General features: G+C 41.2%; 1 protein-coding gene across 2 annotated transcripts in view; it reads left to right on the plus strand.

Annotated features, from left to right (window-relative positions):
* The window catches only part of clcn2c (chloride channel 2c), a 456,139-nt gene that overhangs the window by 219,362 nt on the left and 211,589 nt on the right, over positions 1-25,188 (plus strand). For both annotated transcript variants that reach the window (XM_052017638.1, XM_052017637.1), the window contains exon 6: positions 16,839-16,916. In XM_052017638.1, coding sequence (XP_051873598.1) covers positions 16,839-16,916 — 78 coding nt within the window. The remainder of the gene's footprint in view (positions 1-16,838; positions 16,917-25,188) is intronic.

A 25,188-nucleotide genomic window follows, 5' to 3' on the forward strand; every position in this document is an offset into this window, starting at 1 on the left:
TTTGCAAGAGTCTTTGGTGACGTACCAAATCTCCTCAAACTCCTAATGAAGGGCCAGTTCTTTGAGTAATCACTGATCCTCTAAATAGATTGTGTAGCATGTTTTGTTATTTTTAATTACGGAAATCAGAAGAGCTTCTAAAATGAAGGGAGGGGAGGAGGAGGATTAGGAAGAGTCGTGCTGTAATCTCCAATGGTCTTGGACCTGCCTCTAGCCATTGGCTCTTTCATAACCATTCCATTTATGGCATGCACTCTGGTGAGGAACAAGGTGATGCAGCTGATAGGATCCTTGCTGATTTGCTGCTGCCTCCAATTGTGTGGCATCTTGTCTGGCAAGAGAAGAAATGTCAGTGAGTATTCGACATCGTGCTCGGAGCTTAGTGAGGATCATAGAAACGTGCAGCACACAAACGGGCTCTTTTGGCCCGTCTCGCCATGCCGACCATGACACCTGTCTGTGCTAATGGTCGTTTTGTGCTAATGGTCGTTTAGTGCATCTGGACAGCATCCTGTTTCCCCTGCAGACAAACATCATTCCAACTCGTCAACCGTGATCTCCCGTGTTCTCTCAGACAGCTGTGGACTCTTCCCTGTCCAGCATTGTGCTGTACTTGTAGCACGTTACAGTCACTTCCAGAATGATTTCCAGCACCTGCCACAGGCAAAATGGACCTTCCCTTTAGGAGGACTTGGCTGGCTTTAAGCTATGCAAGCCTTAAACAGTGGTCAGAAAACCTAGGCCCTGTAATGATGCACCAAAGCAATCAACAGCAAGACTCAATTGGATACTTGCACTATTAAAGCAGCAGAAATTTCATGAGTGGTATGCAATGAGCCAAACTGGCCCAGGTTAATCACACCTCACAATCCCAGCAGTTCTTCCCTAGTCTTATCAAGATTAGGCCACAAAATTTAATGTAATGTTCAGTTGAATTCCCATATGGATAGCTCTTCGGTGTTTTAAAATTGTTTTGGGTTTAGATTATTGAGAAACTTGTATTTAATATGTGTTTTAGGTGTCAGGGTGTTTGTCTAAGGGTATTATTATAGGCTATTCAGCAGCCATTTAATGCTGTGAGTTTATGCTACCAATATAAGTGAAACAAGAACTATATTTGGCTCCCATTGGATTTCTGAGAAATTGGCAATCATAAAACTATATTTAGTCTACTAATAGGAATACCGTGTTGCTTCACTGATGAAATCTACCAGCATTTGCTCTCCACTAACATTATTGATTCAGGCATAATTGATTTTATGGATTAGAACATTTATGGTGTTCTGAAGAGAGGAAATCTGTATAATATTTCAACCTGATAGAAAAGTGTTGGAAATCATCATCGGTCAATCAACTTAATGGAAGAAGAACTTTAATTTTGCATCCAAATACATTGTTTGTACAATGTGTCTTTACATTATGAGATTTGTGGTGGTTGCACTTTTTATTTCCCAGGATCAACACAATTCAGAAATTGCAATTCCATTTACAGTTTCTGACATCAGTAAACAACGTATGCAGGAACTCTAAAAATAGACTACATTCTAACAGTGCTGTTGTACTTTACTTTTTGATAAATTTTGTTTTTCTACCCTTTGGGTCCTTTTGCTGAGTATGGCAGTACTTGAAATTATTATGTCAATACTGACAGCTTGCAAACATTTGATATTGCATAAACCAGAGCCAGGAACTGGAGGAGCAGGTTAAACACCGGTTGCCTGATTAACCAACTGTGCAGCTTCCAATCTCCCTGTGAGTAAAATATTATAAAAGCCACTGTGATGTGACCATCCCCCAAAAAGATGCTTGGACAGTCAAGTCATTGGCCATAAACATTGCACGATGTCTCCATATAATATTTTGATGTTTTATAAAGATATAGGTGGAATACAGACCTTAACCATGCAATCCTTGTAAATTTATACTGTGGCTAAGATTTTTGCATACCCAAATTGTTTGGAGCCTTTTATGTGTCGTTGCCCTGCAGAGTGAACATGGTCTCATAACAAGTTGGGAGTTTTTTGGGCTTACCACCCCTCGTTAGCCTCTGCAAATTGGATCTTGTGACTCCATTTAGATCCCGTTCCAGACTACCTGCGGAAATCCAGTATTAGATTCTTGAAGTCTGTTGGAGAAGGTCAATGAAATAGTGAATTTATGTCCCTTAAATTGTCTGCTCTTCAAATATCAAATGACTCACCATTTTCTAAATAAGTTTTTAATATCAAGGAGAGTAAATAATCTGATGTGTAAATTGAAGTAGCAATACCCTGGAGCAGCAAGCTTGGTACTTACCAGTATCATGCCGGCTGAACTTTGTGGATTTGTTCGGGTAGATATTCATAGCAGGGTGTCACCTAGAGTAGGCCTGTTGGGTAGTGACCAAGGTAAGGATGACAAATATAATAATGTAGCAACTGGATGAGCAATGTCTAGAGGTCTTTGTATGTCTCCTTTCACCTTTGCATGCCATGTTTTTACATGAAAAGCTCTCTGCAAAATTCACATGGTCCCAAAGCACACTTTATTTCTGTTGTGTGAAAACTGAATACTTGGCTCTTTCAGAATTTGAACACAAAGCAATGATGGATGTTCAATTTGCACACAAAATGGGAAACAGAACAGCTATTTAACTAACCTTCATCTAATCAAATTACTTGTACAATGATTTATGGTGTTCAGCTGTAACATGACAGTGCAGATCAGTGCTGGGGGTGGGGGGCACTCTCCATTGAGTCCCTCAGCTGATACAAGTGAGTGGTAGTGAAACTGGAAATCTCTCAATGCCTTCAGTTTGGAATCATCCCTTGCTTGTTATTTTGCCCTCATTCACACTCTCGCTCCAGCAAATCAGTATGGTGTCATCAGCTTTGAGGTACTTTAGGGGGGGATAATTCAGCCACCATTCATTTCCTTCATGATTTTAACTGCAGTGAGGGAGGAAAAACTGGCTAGTTCAATCACTTGATTGTGGGTTCCCCTTGGAAGTCGAATTTACTGAACTTCATAGCATTCAGGTTCTACCAAGCATCCTTTGTTTTCTTTCACTAAATCTATCTGCCGATGAACAGTTTGAGAAAGACTAACCAGCGCTCGATTATCTCTATCATTATCGAATCTCCAGGGATAAAGAAACTTCATGTAAGAGCACACAAATTGCTACAATTTTCATGGCAAAGTGAGATTAAAATACCAGGGAATACCTTTAAAATATAATTGGTGAAAATGGAATTAATATTGATTATGAATATTAATAATCAAGGATGGGGTTATGGAATACCTAGGGGTGCAAGACAAGGTAGGTCCAAGCCAGCATGGGTTCGTGAAGGGAAGATCCTGCCTGACCAACCTATTGGAGTTTTTTGAGGAAATCTCAGGCAGGGTGGATAAGGGAGAGGTTGTGGATGTTGTGTATTTAGACTTTCAAAAGGCCTTCTACAAGGTGTCACACAAGAGGCTGATTAATAAGGTGAGAGGTCATGGAATTAAAGGTAGGATAACAGAATGGGTGGAGCGTTGGCAGAAAGCAGAGGGTGGGAATAAAAGAATCCTGTTCTGGCTGGCTACCGGTTACTAGTGGTGTTCCGCAGGGGTCGGTGTTGGGGCCGCTTCTTTTTACTCTGTACATTAACGATTGTGGCTAAGTTTGCAGATGACACCAAGATAGGTGGAGGAGTAGGAAGTATTGAGGAGACAGGAAGGTTGCAGAGAGACCTGGATAGTTTAGGAGAATGGGCAAGGAAATGACATGAGATTCAATGTTGAGAAATGTGCAGTTGTCCACTTTGGAAACAGAAATAAACGGGCAGATTATTATCTAGAAGGGGAGAAAATTCAAAGTACAGAAGTACAAAGGGACTTGGGGGTACTCGTGCAGGATACCCTAAAGGTCAACCACCAGGTCAGATCGGCAGTAAGGAAAGCAAGTGCTATGTTGGCATTCATTTCGAGAGGTATAGTGTATAAAAGTAAGGAAGTGTTGATGAGGCTGTACGGGGCACTAGTGAGATCTCATTTGGAATATTGTGTACAGTTTTGGGCCCCATATCTTAGGAAGGATGTGCTGATGTTGGAGAGGGTTCAAAGGAGATTTACGAGGTTGATTCCTGGAACAAAAGGGGTTACATATGATGAATGTTTGTCGGCTCTTGGATCGTACTCACTGGAGTACAGAAGAATGAGAGGGGACTTCATAGAAACATTTAAACTGTTGAAAGGACTGGACAGAGTAGATGTGTCCAAGCTGTTTCCCTTGGTGGGTGAGTCTATGACCAGAGGGCACAATCTTAGAATTAGAGGGTACAGGTTTAAAACAGAGATGAGGAGAAATTTCTTTAGCCAGAGGGTAGTGAATTTATGGAATTCCTTGCCACGTACAGCAGTGGAGGCCAGATCATTGGAGACGTTTAAGGAGGAGATAGATAGATACCTAATTAGTCAAGGTATCAAGGGATATGGGGATAAGGGCAGAAATTGGGGTTAGAATAGTTTTTTGTTGCCCATTTCTCATTTTTCTTTTTCTTTTTCCCCTTTTCTTTGGAGCAGACTCGATGGGCCGAGTGGCCTACTGCTCCCTTGTCTTGTGATCTTGTGAATATACTGTTCACTTGTATTAAATTCAACATACTGGCGCTGTTAAACTTTCTGATTAATTCTTTTACTTGCATTCATAATAGAAACCATTCATATAAATATGGACAGGATATTTTACATTGGATCAATGTAGTCAGCCACATCATCTCTTTAGCTATTCTTGAGTAACAGGAGCATGATGTCACTGGAATGATACATTACCCAAAGGACCAATATCTGGATAAAAATGTGCCAGAGATTACATGGCGAGGTTTTTGCAGAATGAATATTGGAACAAGTGCCTGGTGTATGTTTCTATTCACTTTCCTTAGCATTGGCTGTCTTCTTTTAATCTGTTCCCAGGTCATGTGGATAATGGACTTCATGTTAACCAGATCTTTTGGCCGCAGCCTCCTTTTTCCTGTCTTCACGTATATTTTGCTCTTCGTTGGTTTATCCTCAAACAACTTATGAAAACATTTATCTTAAATTATATGTGCAACTTTAAATTTGCATCTATATATGGCCACCTACTTTTCCAATTGCATTCTTTTTAATTTTCCACCATAAACCACAAGCTGCTGGTACGTGCATCCTGCTATCTCTGAAGAGAGCACAAAGAATCAGTCCCAATTCAGCACGTCACAAATATTTTCCCCAATGGTGAGAACTTATCATTGTGTCTTTGACAGCTTTAACAATTTCTGAGCCTCAGCCTGCTGAGCTCATAGAATACCTGACCTAAAGGAAACTTTAACAGATTAAAAATTCATGATTAGTCCAAATGTCAGCAAACATTAAGCTTGTACGTTGACTCATCATGAGGATTTTGTGAGTTCCAAAATCTGGATGGTGGTAAACTGGCAGTTTTAAGGAATGCATAATGTTTTAACATCAGCTCCAACCTTCAGTTTGAGAAGCCACTATTATGAGTATTATTCCACATAACCAAAAGCTTTACTGTGCTCTGCAGTTGCAAGCTGAAACTATGCTGTACTCGGTTGATGCTAATTTATGAAATCACTTTGAGCAGGAATACTGCACAGTTTTGTTGCGGACATGAGTGATGGATGTTCAGAGCTATTATTAGCTGCAGGATTTCTTTCCTACTGATCTGCTTGCCATTGTTCATCAATACAAATGTCAATGAGCCAGAACCATTCCTCAATCAATTATTGCAGTATTTTTGAGGTTATTTGAATGTTCAATTCAAAGTGACTACAGTAACTCTAAGCAGATAAGCTCAGCCTTTACTCAGAAACATAAAACGTGTCCCATCTTTCTGTCAAAATGGCTAGAAACACCATTAGATTGGAAAGCAGAACAGTTGCTTGGTATTTTCATTCATACATGATGTAGTCAATGCCATTTGCATTTTAGAGCAATTTTAGCAAAGAAAAACATTTCAAAGCACATTACACAAGCCAAGTCAGCCAAATACTAAATGTAAAGACAAAGAAGGATTTGTTAAAATGCTGTTCAGAGAAATAGGTTTCAAGGAGTGAAGCAGAGGGATATGAAGGTGCAGAGGGGCTTTGAGAAGAATGCCAGCATAAAGAGCCCAGATGCTGAAGACATCTTGCATTTGTAGTGGGAAGGAGAAAGGTGGCTGATATGTGATGAAGGAAATTATGAGCATAAACCAGGAAAAAACAAGGAAACCACCAGGAATGAGTCATAAATCTGTGTGGTCTTTAGGGCATGGTTGTTTACAATGATTTATTTGGAAACTCCGCTCAGGACTGGGCATCAAAGTTGTGAACAAGCTGGACCCAGGTGGGGAGGAAGGGAATCAGTGGAGAAGGTTTGGAGTTGTTTTCTGTTAGCTGGTGGAAATAGCTCAGTCACGACCAATTATTGGGCTGCATCTCTTGATGACCACTGCGTTGTCTGTACACTGTGCCTGGAGCACATCATGGGTGCAATCTCCTGAGATGAGACCAACCCCGAAATGACTCGGAAAACTATGTGCTGTGGAGTCGGTGGCCAGCTCCTCCCTGAATGTCTCCAGTGTGTTAAGGTCACAAGATCACAAGACAAGGGAGCAGAAGCAGGCCATTCGGCCCATCGAGTCTGCTCCAAGGAAAGGGAAATAGAAATGAGAAATGGGGAATGGGGGAAGAAGAAGAAAAAAAAACTATTCTAATCCCAATTACCGGCCTTATCCCCATATCCCTTGATATCCTGACTATTTAGATATCTATCTACCTCCTCCTTGAACGCCCCCACTGATCTGGCCTCCACTGCTGTACATGGCAAGGAGTTCCACAAATTCACCACCCTCTGGCTAAAGAAATTTTTCCTCATCTCTGTTTTGAAACTGTACCGTCTAATTCTAAGATTGTGCCCTCTGGTCCTGGACTCACCCACCAAGGGAAACAGCCTAGCCACATTTACTCTGTCCTTTCCTATCAATATTTTAAATGTCGCTATGAGGTCCCCTCTCATTCTTCTGTACTCCAGCAAGTACAGTCCAAGAGCCGACAAACGCTCCTCATACTTAAGCCCTTTCATTCCTGGAATCATCCTCGTAAATCTCCTCTGAACCCTCTCCAATGTCAACACATCCTTCCTAAGATGTGGGGCCCAAAACGGCACACAGTATTCCAAATGAGGCCTCACTAGTTCCCCGTAGAGCCTCATTAACACTTCCTTACTTTTATACACTATACCTCTCGAAATGAATGCCAACATAGCATTCGCTTTCTTTACCACCGATCCGACCTGGTGGTTAACCTTTAAGGTATCCTGCACGAGTACCCCCAAGTCCCTTTGTACTTCCGTGCTTTGGATTTTCTCTCCTCCTAGATAGTAATCTGCCCGCTTATTTCTGCTGACTTCCATCTCACTGGCTGCCACAGCAGTGGGATCCAGTGATCAAATTGATAGGGATTTCCTATAAATAGGCCAAAATATAATTTCCATCCAGCTCCTGGCAGCAGTGTGAAATAGCTCCAATGTAACACAAGGGATTGGCAAACACATAGATAAATGCAATTGTTTTGTAGCACATTGATTTCTATCCTGATTGCAGGAGAATTTGGACCAGAACATGTGCTTTTTAATGATTATCTAATTATGAAAGAGCCCTGAATTTGAGTTGGAATTGAGTTTAAATTAAAGGCACAGATAAATGTACCAGAAAGTACCTGGAAAGTGCAATATAGATTTCAAACTTCTAAGAAACATCTGGTGGGCACTCTGTCTCTTGGATAAATAAAGGTTCTCACTCCCAACTGGGACTGATTGGTCGGGTCTGGTCTAAACTCACAGGAGCACCTTTCAGCTGCATTGGCCTTAAACAAACATTCAAAACAATACAAAGGCATCAAGACACTTGCCTTCAGTGTAGTACCTTGGCAGAATTATGCCATTGCCAGTTGCAATTGCAATTCAATCCCGATCATATATCTGATTGGGAACCTTGTATTATTTTATTATTTGCATCATTCTCCTGCTGAATTTCCTGAATTTGTTGCATTGGCACTGAGATTTCAGCCTTCAACAAATTTCCACAGATGAGCTCAAATACCACACTTCATTATCCAGGAAAAACATTTGGCCAGGATGTAATGAGGATAGAGTCGTAGAACAATACAGCATGGATACAGGCCCTTCGGCCCAACCGGTCCATGCCAACCATGGTGCCCACCCAACTAGACCCAATTTCCTGCATTCAGCCCATTACCCTCCAAGCCCGGCCTCTCCATGTACCTATCGATGTTCATGTCCCAGCCATGCCAGGATTCCCCTATGCTGCTGGGTTCTCATGTTCTCTCCACAAGCATCACAACTCTAATTGTCATTAACTTATATTACCCAAAAACAACTTACAGTCTTCAGCTCCCTTTTGGTGCCTGGGTCACCAGTTTAGGATATTGTTCAGCAGCCCCGGGCTGTTTTTCCCATTGAACACCAGGCTGGGGCACTGAGCCATGCGGGTGCCAGGAGATTTCAGGTTACTGACGTCAGTGGACAGCTCAGAGTCCCGTGGAGGCCCTTACTGGAGTCAGAGATCAGCTGGTGGAGTAGAAGATGTGCAAGTGGCAATCTGCTGATGAGAAAAGCCAGCTATTGTGGGAGTAAATGACAGGGGGCCATCAGAGGATATGAAAACAGAGGAATTATAGAGCAATTAGCTGTAGTATTGAGAAAGCATAAGAAACTGTTGTCAGCTTCTGACCCCGTGACCTGAATTTTAGTCCAGAGGAATTCCTGGGCAGGGGATGCTGTTGAAGGGTTGGGGAATCTGCCAGAATTTAACCATGCTTGATGAGCTGGAGACCTTGGGGTGGGACAGCTGCTTCATGAAGCCAGAGCCCTTCAGTCAGGTGTGTTGCAAGAGTGGGGTCGTGAGGGGTGGGTAATGAGGTGTGGTATTTGTGCCCTGATGTGCTCATTTGTGGAAATTTGTTGAAGGAAGACACTTCAGCGCCAATGTAGCAAATTCAGTACGTTGAGCAAGAAAACGATGGGGCGGGGTCGACGGTCTGTGGGATATTCTGATGGGCAGGGAGGGTATGGGATCCTCATGGGGGTGGGGCAGTGACTGGGGTGCACTGATTGGTTGCGAGGACGAGGGCGAGACCTGTTTTCTGTGTGGGAAATAAAGCCAGAAAATGCTGGAAATAATCAAATCACCCAGTATCTGTAAAGAGGAAAAACAGTTAACGTTACAGGTCAACAACCTTCAATCAGAGCCTGGAAAAGTTAGGAAATGAGCATGTTTTAAGTTGCATTGAAGGCGAAGGGGTGGAGAGAACAAGAAAGACTGCATGATGCAGCTGGGGGTTGCTCCCAGCTGCGGGAGGGAGATGAAGGCTGTTTGATAGCAGCTGATCCATCTGGATGAAATGCAAATAGAAGGGGATAAACGAAGTTAGGAAAGGTGGGGAGGCGGGAAATAAAGTTCTGGAACTGTAATGCAGTGCTGTTGGTGGAATGCCAAGCAATAGAGTTGTACAGTGCAGAAATGGGCTCTTCGGCTCATCACATCCATGCTGACCCTTTGCCTATCTACACTAAGTCCCATTTGCCTGTATTAGATCTCTATCTTTCTATGCCTCTCCTATCTGAGTGCCTGAATAAATGTCTCTTAAACATATAGTTGTTACTGATCCCACCACCTCCTATGGCAGCAAGTTCCAGATATCAACCATTCTTTGTGTAAAAAAAAATTCCTTCAAATCCTCTTTAAAACTCCTTGCTCTTGCTTGCCATAAATCTATGACTTTTTTTTGATAATTCAACCATGGGTAAAAGATGCTGACTATCTACCTTATCCATGTCCTTTTTTAAAAATTTTATATATCTCAGGTCACCCCTCTGCCTCCTTTGCTCCAGGAAAACAAATGCAGCCTATCTAATCTCTTTCCATTACTAATGTCCTCCAGTTCAGGCAGCATCCTGGTGAATTTCCTCTGCACTCTCTCAAGTGTAACCATGACCTTCCTAGAGTGTGGAGACAAGAACTGCACACAATGATCTAATGTGGTCTAACCAGTGTTTTGTAAAGTTGTAAGATAACCTTCCAACTTTTACATTCTGTGCCCGATCCTCTGAAAGCAAGCATGGCATATGCCTTCTTCACCACCTCTCTAGCTGTGCTGCCATTTTCAGGGAACTATTGACCTGAACCCCAAGCTCCCTGTGTTCATCAATATTTCTTAGCACCCTATCATTTTCTTTATATGTTCTACCCCTATTTGACTTCCCAGAATACACACTTGTCGGATTAAATTCCATCTGCCAAGCACCGCCCAACTTTCCATCTGATCCATATCCTACTGTAGCCCAAGGCAACCTCCCTTGATATCCACAACACCACCAACATTTTGTGTCATCCGCAAACTTACTAATCATACCTCCTACATTAACATCCAGATCATTAATATATATCACAAACGACAAGGGTTCCAGCACCAACCCCTGCGGTACACCACTGGTCATAGACTTCCTGTCAGAGAAACGTCCTCTGACTCCTATTACCAAGCCAAATGTAGATCCACCTTGATCCCATGTGGCTTAACCTTCTAGACCAGCTGACTATGCAGGATCTTGTCAAATGCCATTCTATAGTCCACAAAGACAAGGTCTATTGCTCTGCCTTAATCAATCTTCTGAGTTACCTCCTCAAGAAAAGTCAATCAAATTGGTAAGACAGAATTTCCCTTCATAATGCCATGCTGATTATCTCTGATCAGCCCCTGCATTCCCAAATGTGCATAAATCCCACCCTAAGGATTTTCTCCAATAGTTTCCCAACCACTGACGTAAGACTTGTAGTCACCTGGCTTATCCCTGCTGCCTTTCTTGTATAAGGGAAGAACATTAGCTTTCCTCCAGTCTTCTGTCACCCCACCTATGGCTAATGAAGATGACCAAATCTCCATCATGGCAACCTAGGATAGATCTCATCTGGCTTTGGAGATTTATCAAGATCACAAGACAAGGGAGCAGAAGTAGGCCATTTGGCCCATCGAGTCTGCTCCAAAGAAAAGGGAAAAAAGAAAAAAAAGAAAAAGGGAAAAAGAAAAGAGAAATGGGGAAGGGGGGAAACTATTCTAACCCCAATTTCTGGCCTTATCCCCATATCCCTTGATACCTTGACTAATTAGATATCTATCTATCTCCTCCTCAAATGCCTCCAATGATCGGGCCTCCACTGCTGTACATGGCAAGGAATTCCATAAATTCACTACCCTCTGGCTAAAGAAATTTCCCCTCATCTCTGTTTTAAACCTGTACCCTCTAATTCTAAGATTGTGCCCTCTGGTCCTGGACTCACCCACCAAGGGAAACAGCTTGGCCACATCTGCTCTGTCCAGTCCTTTCAACATTTTAAATGTTTCTATGAGGTCCCCTCTCATTCTCTGTACTCCAGTGAGTACAATCCAAGAGCCGACAAACGCTCATCATATGTAAGCTCTTTCATTCCAGGAATCATCCTCATGAACCCTCTCCAACATCAGCACATCCTTCCTAAGATATGGGGCCCAAAACTGTATTCCAAATGAGGCCTCACTACTGCCCCATAGAGCCTCATCAACACTTCCCTACTTTTATACACTATACCTTTCGAAATGAATGCCAACATAGCATTCGCTTTCTTTACTGCCGATCCGACCTGGTGGTTGACCTTTAGGGTATCCTGCACGAGTACCCCCAAGTCCCTTTGTACTTTGAATTTTCTCTCCTTCTAGATAATAATCTGCCCATTTATTTCTGTTTCCAGAGTGGACAACAGCACATTTCTCAACATTGAATCTCATCTGCCATTTCCTTGCCCATTCAGCCTCTTGTGCGGCACCTTGTAGAAGGCCTTTTGAAAGTCTAAATACACAACACCTACCGTCTCTCCCTTATCCACCCTACCTGAGATTTCCTCAAAAAAAAACTCCAATAGTTTAGGCAGGATCTTCCCTTCATGAAACCATGTTGGCTTAGACCTATCTTGCCTTGCACCTCTAGGTATTCCATAACCTTATCCTTGAGGATCGATTCTAATAACTTTCCCACCACCGATGTCAGACTAATAGGTCTGTAATTTCCGTTATGCTGCCTCCCACCTTTCTTATACAGAAGAACTACATTTGCGACCCTCCAGTCCTCCGGAACCATGCCGGACTCTCTTGATTCCTGGAAAATTATCACCAGTGCCTCCACAATCTCTAAAGCCACCACCTTCAGAACCCGGGGGTGCACCTCATCTGGTCCAGGAGACTTACCGGTCTTATCTGATCAGTTGACTTATCAGTCAACCCTTTGTGTCCCGTGACATTGTAACATCTCCTCCTTCTTAACACTTTGACCTACTCCAGATTATCCATTACCCCTCCCTGAACTCAGCATCTTCCATCTTCTGGAAATACCTAGCATATGTGAGTGAGCAACAACTGAGTTAATGTTAGGAATTATAAACACTCAGTAGCTCAGGCAGAATCTGCCAATGAGAAGGAGAGTCAATGTTTCAGGTCAAAACTCTTCATCAGAATTTTCCACAGATACTGTCTGAGCTGATGGGTGTTTCTAGCATTTTCTGTTTTTATTTCCTATTTCCAGTGTTGACAATTTTTTGATTTTATTTACTGTCTCAGATTGAAGACTTCTCATCAGAGCTGGCCAGTTTTGGTACAAACTCTAAAGACTCGTTATCCATAATTGTCAAATTCCACATGGAGACCTGAGGGCTATAGTTGAAAAATGAAATGTTGTTTCCTGGGCTTTATTAGAATGCTGCAGGGGGGCCAAAGAAAGAGGTCAGAGTGGGAGAGGGATGGAGAATTAAATTAATGTGAGTGGGGAGGAGAGTTCCCTTTTCGGGGGAGTGGGCTCTGATGGTGGTTGTGGTAGAGGGACAGTTTACTTAGTAGTTTGTTGTTCTTGAAGGAAACTGTAGCTCCTTCTGCTGCACAAGTAGCATTGTAAGGTAAATACTAAGGGGATTCAGCCTTTGTTGAATTTGATCATCTGCTGAGTTTTCCAAGGCCAGGAAGCTCTGCCTTCTCTGGTTAAATATAGAATGACTATTAAAAGGAAGGCTGACGATCTTGAATTTAAATGAACAACTGTTTCCTGAGAGCAGTTTAGCCAATTCTCTGACCATTGCTGAAGTGAGGTCAAGTGAACCCTAACCCAGCTCCGTTCTTCCAGAATTTTTTTTCCCATTTTGTCATCCGCAACAGGGTTCCACAAAACCCTGAGACAGATTAATCGGAAATTTGGGCAGAGAAATGTCGGATGAAGTTTAATCTGGATAAGTGTGAGGTGATGCATTTTGGGAGGTCCAATGCAAGAGAAGAGTATACGGTGAACTGTTGGACACTTAAGATATCCATTAGTCACATAGACATCGAAACACAGTGAAATGCATCTTTTGCATAGAATGGTCTGGGGGCAGCCCGCAAGTGCCGTCACGCTTCCGGTGCCAACATAGCATGCCCACAGCTTCCTAACCCGTACATCTTTGGAATGTGGGAGGAAACCGGAGCACCCAGAGGAAACCCACGCAGACACGGGGAGAACGTACAAATTCCTTACAGACAGCAGCCAGAATTGAACCCGGGTTGCTGGCGCTGTAATAGCGTTACGCTAACTGCTGCACAACTGTGCCTGCCCCTAAATTAACCTAACTGGCCATGGTGAGATTTGAACCCATGCCTCCGTAGAGACTGGAGCCTAGAGCCAGCGCCTAAGATCGCTCGGCCACACTACTCGGAGCATTGATGTACAGAAGGATCTTGGGGTGCAAGTCCATAGCTCCCTGAAAGTGGCAACACGTGGACAGGGTAGTAAAGATGTATGATATGTTTGCCTTTATTAGTTGGGACATTGAGCATAAAAGTCGGGAAGTCATGTTGCATCTGTATAAAGCTTTGGTTAGGCCACATATGGAGTATTATGTGCAGTTCTGGTCACCATTACTTAGGAAGTATGTGGAGGCTTTGGAGAGGGTACAGAAGAGGTTCTCTGGGTTGTTGCCTGGATTGTTTTCCCTGGGGCACAGGGGTGACCTGATAGAAGTGTATAAAATTATGAGAGGCGTAGATAGGAAAGACGGTCAGCCTTTCTCCCAGGGTGGTAATGTCAAATGCTGCAGGCCATAGGTTTAAGGTGAGGGGGGGAGATGTGCAAGGCAAGTTTTTTTTATATACAGAGAGTGGTAGTTGCCTGAAAAGTGCTGCCAGGGGAAATGGTAGAAGCAGATACAATAACAATGTTTAAGAGAAATTTAGACAAACACGTGAACAGGCAGGGAATAGAGGGACAGGAACCACGTGTAGGTAGATGGGATTAGCTAGATTGGGATCATGAATGGCGCAGACACAGTTTCCTGCGCTGTACTGCTCTCTGTTCTACATTCAATATAGGTGAGACCCTAACTCACCCATTTCTAGGGGTGAAGATTCAGTCTCTTGTCTTTGGATTATTTCACTGAGGAGCAGTAAACACATAGGAGAGTGATATGGGCTTATAGTGAATCCTTTGGAGGCTCCAGTATTAACAGCACATTGATGGGAAGGGAGGATTCTCTGCCCATGATTGGATAGGCTGCAGGGAGTAGACCTGCAGGGACTAGGCAGTGGAGGAGAAGTTGTTGAGGAGGCTGGTGTGATATATCAGCGACAAAGAAAACTGATGTACTACTGTCATAGGGGGCTTCAAGACTGAAAGCAATAGTAGGAGCAAAGGGTGAGTAAGGTGTAGCTATTCATAGTGTAAGAAGCTATGTCGTGGTGCTCCACAAGGATTGTTGCTGGGACAACTGCTATTCACAATTTTTAAAAATAGTTTAGTCTTTGGGATATGAAGTTGTAGAAGATAGCAAAATGGGTTGTTTGTGGGTGGGGTGGCAATACTAAAGAAAAATAATAGGGTTAAGGTAGAGTAATACTAAAGAAAGTAAGCTATAGGTGAACTTACTTTTCTCTCTGCACTGGGCTTTTCCTACAGCTCTATCCTGCATTTCACAGTCTCTCTCTTCCCCCCTTCACCCCCACCCCCACTGTCTGCAACTTAAAACAAGTTTGTTTTCTCTTCTTCCCGGTTCTAACAAAGGGCTTTTGACCTGGAAATATTCTGCTGCCTGATCTACTGAGTGCTTCTGGCATTTTCTGTTTATATTTCAGATTTTCAGCATCTGCAGTTTTTAAAAATTTTTCATTAAAAATGAAAGGTTTGGAGTGATAAATCACTAATAAATGTTTTGAGTGAGTAAATTATTCAAGGGAAGTATATATATATGTAATTTGAAAACTCTGCATTCAAGAAGTAACAATGAATCAATTTTCAGTGCATAAATCTGATTTTAAATATCAGTGGTATGGTGTTTCTATGCATCATTCAACTTGTTTAAATTCAACATTCTTTCAGTAACTCCAATGTTCTTATTAAAATATTGATTTTAGATGAAAATATGTTTTTAAAATATACTTAGATTGCAGTATAATCTTCTTATATAGATTTTTTTTCTGCTCACTACTTGTGTTGATTTAGGTACAAATAATGCAGCTTCCTCCTTCCCTTGGCTGACCTCTGCTTTATAGACCAGATGTATTGGTTTATTATTGTCACTTGTACCAAGGTACAGTGAAAAGCTTGTCTTACAAACCGATCGTACAGGTCAATTCATTACACAGTGCAGTTACGTTGAGTTAGTACGAAGTGCATTGATGTAGTACAGGTAAAAAACAGTAACAGTACAGAGTAAAGTGTAACAGCTACAGAGAAAGTGCAGTGCAATAAGATGCAAGGTCACAACAAAGTAGATCGTGAGGTCATAGTCCATCTCATTTTATAAGGGAACCGTTCGATAGTCTCATCACAGTGGGGTAGAAGCTGTCCTCAAGTCTGGTGGTACATGCCTTCAGGCTCCTCTATCTTCTACCCGATGGAAGAGGAGAGAGGAGAGAATGTCCCGGGTGGGTGGGATCTTTGATTATGCTGGCTGCTTCACCCAGATAACGAGAGGTAAAGACAGAGTCCAAGGAGGGGAGGCTGGTGTCCATAATGCACTGGGCTGTGTCCACAACTCTCTGCAGTTTCTTGTGGTCCTGGGCAGAGCAGTTGCTGTACCAAGCAGTGATACATTCAGATAGGATGCTTTCTATGGTGCATTGGTAAAAGTTGGTGAGAGTCAAAGGGGACAAACCAAATTTCTTTAGCCTCCTGAGGAAGTAGAGGCACTGGTGAGCTTTCTTGGCCATGGCATCTACATGATTTGACCAGGACAAGCTGTTGGTGGTGCTCACACCCAGGAACTTGAAGCTCTCAACCCTCTCGACCTCAGCACCATTGATGCAGACAGGTGCATGTACACCACCCACTTTCCTGAAGTCAATGACCAGCTCTTTTGTTTTCTTGACATTGAGGGAAAGGTTGTTGTCATGACACCATTCCACTAAGCCCTCTATCTCCTTCTTGTACTCCAACTCATCGCTGTTTGAGATACGGCCTATGGCGGTGGTATCATCTGCAAACTTGTAGATGGAGTTAGAGCAGAATCTGGCCACACAGTTGTGAGTGTATAGGGAGTAGAGTAGAGGGCTGAGGATGCAGCCTTGTGGGGCACCAGTGTTGAGAATAATCGTGCCAGAGGTATTGCTGCCTATTCTCACTGAGTGTGGTCTGTTTGTTAGAAAGTCAAGGATCCAGTTACAGAGGGAGGTGTTGAGTCTTAGGTCTCAGAGCCTGGTGACAAGCTTGCTTGGAACTATTGTTGGTCATATTTATATCTCACTTTTTGTTTTTCCTCCTCTGATCCACAGGGACCTTTTGTTCACATTGCAAGCATGTGTGCTGCATTGCTGAGTAAATTCATGTCACTCTTTGGTGGGATTTATGAGGTAAGACTTTTTTTTACACAGTTAAAACTGCCAATTGAAGCAAGACAATTATATTCTCTTTTGCTTTCATCCATTGTTCACTTTTACTCTCTCTCTCATCCCTTTATCTCAACACTTCTAACTAGAACTATTGTAGCCAAAAGACTTAAAATCTAAGCTTTGTAACTTGACACTTAACCACGATTTCCTGGTTTATTTCTCCTTCTCTCTTCCCTTTTCAAACTTGGTGATGTCTTGCTCTTTCACCTGGACTTCTCTGTAAAGAGTTGGAAATATATTGAAAGGTCACAAACTTTGAGAGTTGCCCTGGTGAACTAAAGTCCAAAATTATTTCTATGTAGCCAAATGGGGCAGAGGAATCCAAGTGATGCACACTTTTAATTCTTTTCATAGATTAATTAATGAGTGGCAATAAGGCCAGAGTAGGGAAATTGAAAGAAGAAACTAGTTAACATTTAGACGATCACCTTTGCTGTAGCTCATGAATAAGGAGCATCTGGAAGACTGACCAGTAGTTCAATACAGAGAAAAGGATACCTTAAGCAAGAAGCTTGATAATGAGCAATCATGCATCCGAGGAGTGCGAGAACAAGCAATTATCACACCTGACCCTCATAACTCTGATTGACTTTCGTCAAGTCCTCACTCGATCTAAATGCCAGATGGCCGTGGAGCATGCCTTTGGGCACCGTGAATGGGAGAGAACTGTATATGATTTATATCCTTGAAACAGAGAGAGAGAGATGTACAATAACAATGGGATCTCTCACAGAAGTTATTACTAAGACATATGTTATAATCGTACACTGTTACTGATGCCATTTCCTAAATTGAAAGGGCTTGAGGGCTGTCAGCATTCTAACTTGGGACAGATTCCAAAGCTGCTTATGCCATATGTGAACCCCAGCGGAAAATTAAGGCTCAGATTTTAAATATATTCTATCAGTTTTTTTTTGGTTAACTGCATTCCACTGATTACCGATGTTGCCCACGATATCTCCAATTTCAGGATTAGTGTTGCGCATTGTAAGTGAATTGCTACATGTTAGATTGTTTACTTAAAGAAATGAAGTAAATAGCTGTGAATTAAATACATTGGTCTTTTTAAGCACCGCACAATTGAAAATCAGTGGGGTTTTTTATAGAGTAAATTGTGAAGTTTGGTTAATTTTGCTGATGCACAATAATCAGGAACCTTGATCTAGCACTGCACTTTGTGGTGCCTGTTAGTGCACCTTAGATGTTTGATGCCCAGGGTGAACACAGAATAATATCAGTCATCCTGCATTGGTTGTTTAGAGCTGGATGAAACTGCATCATGTTTTTCTGCTCGAGGCAAGTTGCCAGCCAATGATAGGGAGTCAAGTTTTCTCAGTGTTCCATTTTCTCAGCTGACCAATTTAAATGGCCAGTCACAGAATTGACACTTCTATGATCTGCTGTAGGATGCTCTGGAGAATGTTGATGTTCTTTATTTACTCATTCATAGGATATGGACGTTACTGGCAGTACCAGCATTTATTGCCAATATCTAATTATTCTTGAGTGAAAGAGATAGTTGATATTTAACCTCATAGGTGGGTCTGGCCACATATCAGCCAGACCTAGTAAAGATGATAGGTTACTTTCCTTGAAAGATATGATTGAACATGATGGTTTTTGACAGCTGTCTAATAGCTTTGAAATTACTTAGATAAGTGTTTTTTAAAGTCCAGATTTATTTTATTGTTTAATAACATAAGAAATGGAAGCAAGAGTAGGCCATTTGGTCCCTCATGCCTGTTTTTCCATTCAACAATATCATGGCTATCTTTCACCTCAGCTCCACCTTCCTGTGTGAACCCTGTATTCCTTGCTTTCCTGAATATCCAAAAATCTGATATGCGACGAATAACATTTACCCCACAAAAGTGCTAGGCAATGATCATCTCCAACAAGAGAGAATCAAACCACCTGTCCTTGATATTCAATGACATCACTATCACTGAATACCCCACTGAGGGTCAACACTGATCAGAAAATCAACTGGACCAGCCACACGAATACTGTAGCTACATGAACAGGTCAGAGAGTTGGTATACTGCAGCGAGTAACTCATTTTATGACACGCTTCCTCCCCCCCCCACCCACCAAGGTGATTCTTCCATCTGTAAGGCACTAATCTGAAACATGATGAAATACCTTGCATTTGCTTGGTTCAGTGCAGTGTCAACAAACTCAACAACATCTGGGGCAAAGTTGACCACGATAGGCGTAGCATAGGCCACCCTAAATACTCCTTCCCTTCACCTCCAGCACATACTGTCTGCAGTGTGCACCATCTACAAAACATGCACTCAGGTGATTCCTTCAGCACCTTGCAAATCTGCAATCTCTACCGCCAAGAACGATCAGAGGAGCAGGTTCCTCTTCAAGTTGTACACCATGCTGACTTAGGTATATCGGTGGTCCTTTATCATCAACGAGTCTAAATCCTGAAATTTCCTTCCTAACAGTACTGTGGAAGTACCTTCACTAGAAGGACTTGAAACAGTTCAAGAAAATGGCTTAACAGCACCTTCTCAAGGGCAGTTAGAGATGGGCAGAACATGCTGGCCTTGCTGCTGTCCAGATCCTGGAAACAAATTTTTAAAGAATTGTCAATCTCTGGTTTGAAGATACTCAGCGACTGATCTTCCACAACCCCCCTGCCTAGGGAATTCCAAATATTTACTGCCCTCTGGATAAAGCAATTTCTTCTCACTTTCTGTCCTGAATGGCCGACCCCTTATTTTGAGATTGTGTTCCTGGTTCTATACACCCCTGGTAACATCTCAGCAGCTACCCTGTCAAGCTTTGTAGGAATTTTTTTATGTTCAATAGAGATCACTTCTCTTTTCTAAACTCTAGAGAAGATAGGACCAGTCTGCTTAATCTCTCTAAAGGACTATCCTGCAGCTCAAAATGCCCCATCCCACCCATTCCACAAATCCATCTGTTAAATGTCCTTCCTCAGATAGGAGCCCAGATTCACACAATATTTTAGGTGTGGCCTCACCAAAGTCTGATATAATTTCAGGAAAATTTCTTTACTCTTCTACTCAAATGCTCTTGCAATAAGGATCAACATACAATTTGCATTCCTAATTACCTGCTGTATCTGCATGTTAACTTTCAGTGATTTGTGTACATCCAGATCCTTCTGAAGACCAACACTTTCAATCTCGCATCATTTAAAAAAAAATACTCCGGGTTCCTGTTTTTCCTACCTATGTGGATGACCTTGCATGTTTAACATTATGTCCCATCTACCATGACCTCATTCATTCACTTAACCAATCTATAGCCCCTTGAAGATTCTCTGCATACTCTCAATTCATGCTATCATGTAGCTTAGTATCAAGACAAGTGGAAAGTATGCCTTTACTCCTGTCTTGTGCTTTAGTGGGAAGATTATGTGTTAAGTTGGTTATCACAGAATACCGAGTCTCTGACCTGTTCTTATAATCACAATGGTTATATAGTTGCTTCTGTTAGGTTTTTAGTTGGTGATTACTGGCATGTCATTCAGTGAAGACACAAGAGATTTTGCTGATGCTGGAAATCTGGAGCAACACATACAGAATGCTAGAGGAACTCAGCAGGTCAGGCAGCATCTGTGGAGGGAAATGAACAGTTGACGTTTGGGACCAAGACCCTTCACAGGACTTCATGAGTCCTAATGAAGGGTCTCTGCCCAAAGCGTCGACTGTTCATTTCCCTCCACAGATGCTGCCTGACCTGCTGAGTTCCTCTAGCATTTTGTATGTGTTGCTTATGTCATTCAGTGAGTAAGGATTCAAATACCAATGCAACCAAATTAAGTACAAACCTAAAATGCTGGAAATAATGAGTAGATCAGGTAGCATCTATGGAAAGAGAAACAGTGTTAATGTTTCAGGTTGTTGACCTATTAAGAGAAGTGAGTTGCACCCAGCATAGATATAATTTCCAATAGTGCCAATGAGGATTCCTCAGCATGCTCATAATTCATTACAATCAAGTGGATTCATTGAGAATACTCGCAGAGAACTGGTGTGAGAAGGCAATCATTTTTATTTCAGATTTCCAGCATCTGCAGTTTTTTTTTTGCTTTTCAGCCAAATTAAGTATCTAGCAGCTATGAGTAAGAAGGGAAATTTGCAGCCTTACGCCATAACTTTACAAGTCCTCCCCAGGTTCTGAATACCCGATTTATGTACAGCCTGTACATATGAATGAATGTTTGGGTTACAAACCGTTCACAGGAACGGAACGCTGAGAAGAACCTGTACAGGGCAGACCACTAAACCACATAATTCCTGCATTTACCATGGATTTACTATATTTAATTTGGGAAGCATGCAGCAAGGTTCATTTTTACTGTTTAAGTGTAAAGAAGCTACACATTGATTAAAACTGCAAAAGAATGCTTTGGCGGACAGCATATAAATCCTTCTGGAGAAAGTGATGAATTACCTCCTTTTTGCCATCTAAATGGTTTTAACTTTAAAGAACCCATATCAAGAGTTTCAATCTTTCTGGAAGACCTTTGATGTTATACTGCATGTGTACAAGATTGCAAAAGTGCTGATGTTGCACATCGAGTACCAGAATACTGTTGCTTGGTTACTGCTGCAATACCAGCTAGTGTGGTTTTTATTAACAATTTTTCACAAGGTGACTCTGAAATATCCATGTTGGATCAGAGCACCTTAACTTAGCAAAAGTCATCAGCCATTTTCATCTAATGTTACTGACAATTGCTTCAGATTCTAGTTGGAATTTGTGTTTCTTGTATTTTGTAGTTTTAATTCCAGAGCTGCAGTTCTGAAGGATTGACTTGGCAGCCTCACTGGGATCAACCCTTCATTAGAATTCTGTTACAGTCTTCTGTATTTTATGCTAGATATATGAAGTGATAGGATGTCACTGGGACCAGGGAAGAGGAATATATAAAACAGTGTTTTGCAAAATCTTTACCAATGCCAAAAGTGTTTAAGGAACGTGAACCATGGGGGAATAAGTGAATATTCTGAATGAGGAGCTAGAAAGGCTCAGGATCAGATTTTTCTTTTTTTTTACCTAATATGGGCCTTATAGTTATTTCAAAATACCAAAATACAGCTTTAATGTGAATAATTATGGTAATACTAAACTCCAATATGTCTTCCAACAACTGGCAGTTAACAGCATTAATTACTATTTTATTTTTTTAGCAGCCATGGCTGTGTGCAACCTATTTCTTTTTAAGACAGGATTGAAATAAATGGCTTTTGCAGGCATTATAATAATGGAAAGTCTGGACTATTTCTGCACTAAACTAGAGTTTAGTGCAGAAAAATTGGGGAAAAAATGAAACTTTAATTGAATAGCCTGATTCAATGATCAGTCCTCCTGAGCACAATTTAAGACTTTATATCTTTAGGTTATTTACAAGAGTACATTGAGATGTAATTTGTATGTAATTCTTGAACAGCAAAATAGTAGATCAGACTACCTGTCATAATATACTGGTGAAAATAAGCACATAATTTATCACTGCAAGTAGTAATGTGAACTGGAGCAAATAACAACTAAATATGTCACTGATCAGGATAATTCTCTATATTTGAGATGTTTTTCTGATGCATATTTTTGCAGTTAGATAATACTTTCAATACCATTACTGCCTATTTATTTAAATAAACTCTTATTCAAGGGACTATGCAGCAAATTTTCACAAATGTTGGATGGTTCAATACACAGAGTTGAGAGATGGAAACAGATTAATGGCCAAGAGGGTTTTAATGTGAAGGCTGCTAGGACTACTGAGGGATTAAAATGAATTTTGTGGTTGGTAATGGCATTGCAGACAAAGCTTAATGAGAAACTGATAAGGAAGGGCATTCATTTTATTGGCAAATGGGGCAGTGTTGTTTTCTTTAACAGTGTTGGTGGAGATGAGAATTGGAGTGGATAGGAATACAGAATATTAAAATATGTAAAACACAAAGAAGCAGCACTTGTGTTCAGCGTTATGTAAGTGCAGTCTGTCTTCTTGCTGACAGATTGTAAGATCACGACTGAATAGTTCAAGTTGGTTTGGTTGTGGTGACCTCCCATGCAAAACACTGTACTACAAACACAGTGAAATTTTCTATTTGGGTAAATAGTTCTTCCTTTTTATTGTGAGCAAAGCACTCTTCTTTGTCCAGTGCCTGGAGTTGTAGTCCTGGAATTTTGTCAGTGGATTTCTTAATCTCCGACCATAACTTTGGCAGGCGATCAGCGGGAGCATTTGGGTACGTGGTATTGGACCACTAATGTTGATTTTCAGAGGTTTCTACTGAAGTTATAATGGGAGATCAGGAGAGTCCCAACAAGAATTCTGTCACTAAGTAACACTGCCTCAGCAAACACTGAGCTCTGGCATAGGTTGTTGAAATCAACAGACTGCAGTCTTTTCCTTGGAGCCAACATTATTGGAATTACAAATGTACAAGTTATCAGAAATGATCAATTTTCTTATCATGAATTTAATTTCTGAAGCAAGAATGCGTAATCCAACCCTTCAAAATAACACTCTTAGCTTCAAATACAGGTTATATTTTTTGCCACCTGAAACCTGAAGAATTTACAATATTATCAAGTACTTATCATTTTTATAGATGCTTCAGTCAAATCTGAATTACAATCTAGTTGGGTAATAATTTCAGTGGTGTGTATCAGTGTGAGTTGTATGAACAGGTTACTTGCCTATAATGAGTCTGAATGTGTCTGAGTTGATAAAATTATTCAAGCAGTGCTGGACTGTACAGACTTGATCCATATTTGAAATAAGATTGAAAAGAGGGGATGTGATTCTAACATATTACAATCAATTTTAAAGGGATACCAGAACAGCTTTTCATTTGTACTCACTGGCTGAGATTCCAGGAAAGCAGATTGTCCACATTATGTAGCACTTGCCTTTTCGGACAGGATTTTAGCCCCATCGGATTAGTGACCAAGAAGCAGTTTACTATTTGTAAAAAAAATACTAAATAGTTTCGACACCAAATTTTTACATAAGATATACCTCTGTCTCTTCACCAGTTTATTCTACACAGGGCATTGTTAAACTGCAACCTAATTTCTACCCCCTTGCATAATAAAGTCAGCATTCAAATAGCTTTCAAAGTACTTGTATTCCTATCCATGATACTTTAATGGTGTATGTGCCAGGGCTTTTGGAACTATCATTGTTTCTTGCTTTTCCCATTTGGTTGGTCCTTTTTCCTTTTTAAACCCAAAACGCTTGCCTAGATGTGCTATTTGCCATATTTGTCCAACTCAATCCATTCCTATCCCTTCATAATTTGATACTTCCATTTACAATATTTACAATGCTAGCTATCCTGGTGTCATCAGAAAATTTGAATGTTTGACTCCCTATCCCTTCATCTGAATTGTTAATAATTGATACTTGTGGGGAAACCACTGAATCCTACCAGCCAGAGTATTTGCCTGTTATTATTTGTGCTCCATTTCCTGCTGCTTAGCCATTCTTCTAACTTGGTTAATAACCTGCCTTCAGATGCATGAGCCTCATCTTTAGCTCGCAGTCTGTTTTGAGAAATATAATGAAGGCCTTGGTATGTGGAAATACCATCTATAGACATTCCCTTGTTTGCTTACTTTAGTCACATTCTCAAAAATTCTGATGTGACTTGCCATTTAAGATAAATACATGTCATAGGTTTTGTTGAGCAATTGCGTGCTCCATAATAAGAGCAACCAATCTCCTGGCAGCCAAACTCTTCCATAGATCCACAGTTTCCATCTCTCAGCCTCCTTAATGTTTGAGTGGAATGCACAAATTTCCATTCCAAGTGAGTATTACTGACTGAAATATATTTTGAGTATCTGCACTAAAATTCTGGGATGAAAACTGGAGATTTGTTGCTCTTTGTGCCATTACTTTATTGTTAAAATGGATAAATGACAGAAGATCAGTAGGAGGAGTTCAGAAATTTAGTTAGCATAATATAGCACCACTTTCTGTCCTGAAGAGGCGAGATTACTATTTGACAAAACAAAATTGACTTGGACAACTAAAAAGACATAAAGAAAAGGATTGTAATATATATTAATGACTTGGATGAGAATGTAGGTGGCATGATTAGTAAGTTCGTGGATGACACCACAATTGGTTTTGTAGAGGACAGTGAAGAAGATTATCTAAGGTTATAACAGGATCTAGATTAACTGGGAAAGTGAGCAGAGGAATGACTAGTGGGATTTAACTCAAACA

This window comes from Pristis pectinata, chromosome 6 (assembly GCF_009764475.1).
Source record: "Pristis pectinata isolate sPriPec2 chromosome 6, sPriPec2.1.pri, whole genome shotgun sequence".
NCBI classification, from domain to species: domain Eukaryota; kingdom Metazoa; phylum Chordata; class Chondrichthyes; order Rhinopristiformes; family Pristidae; genus Pristis; species Pristis pectinata.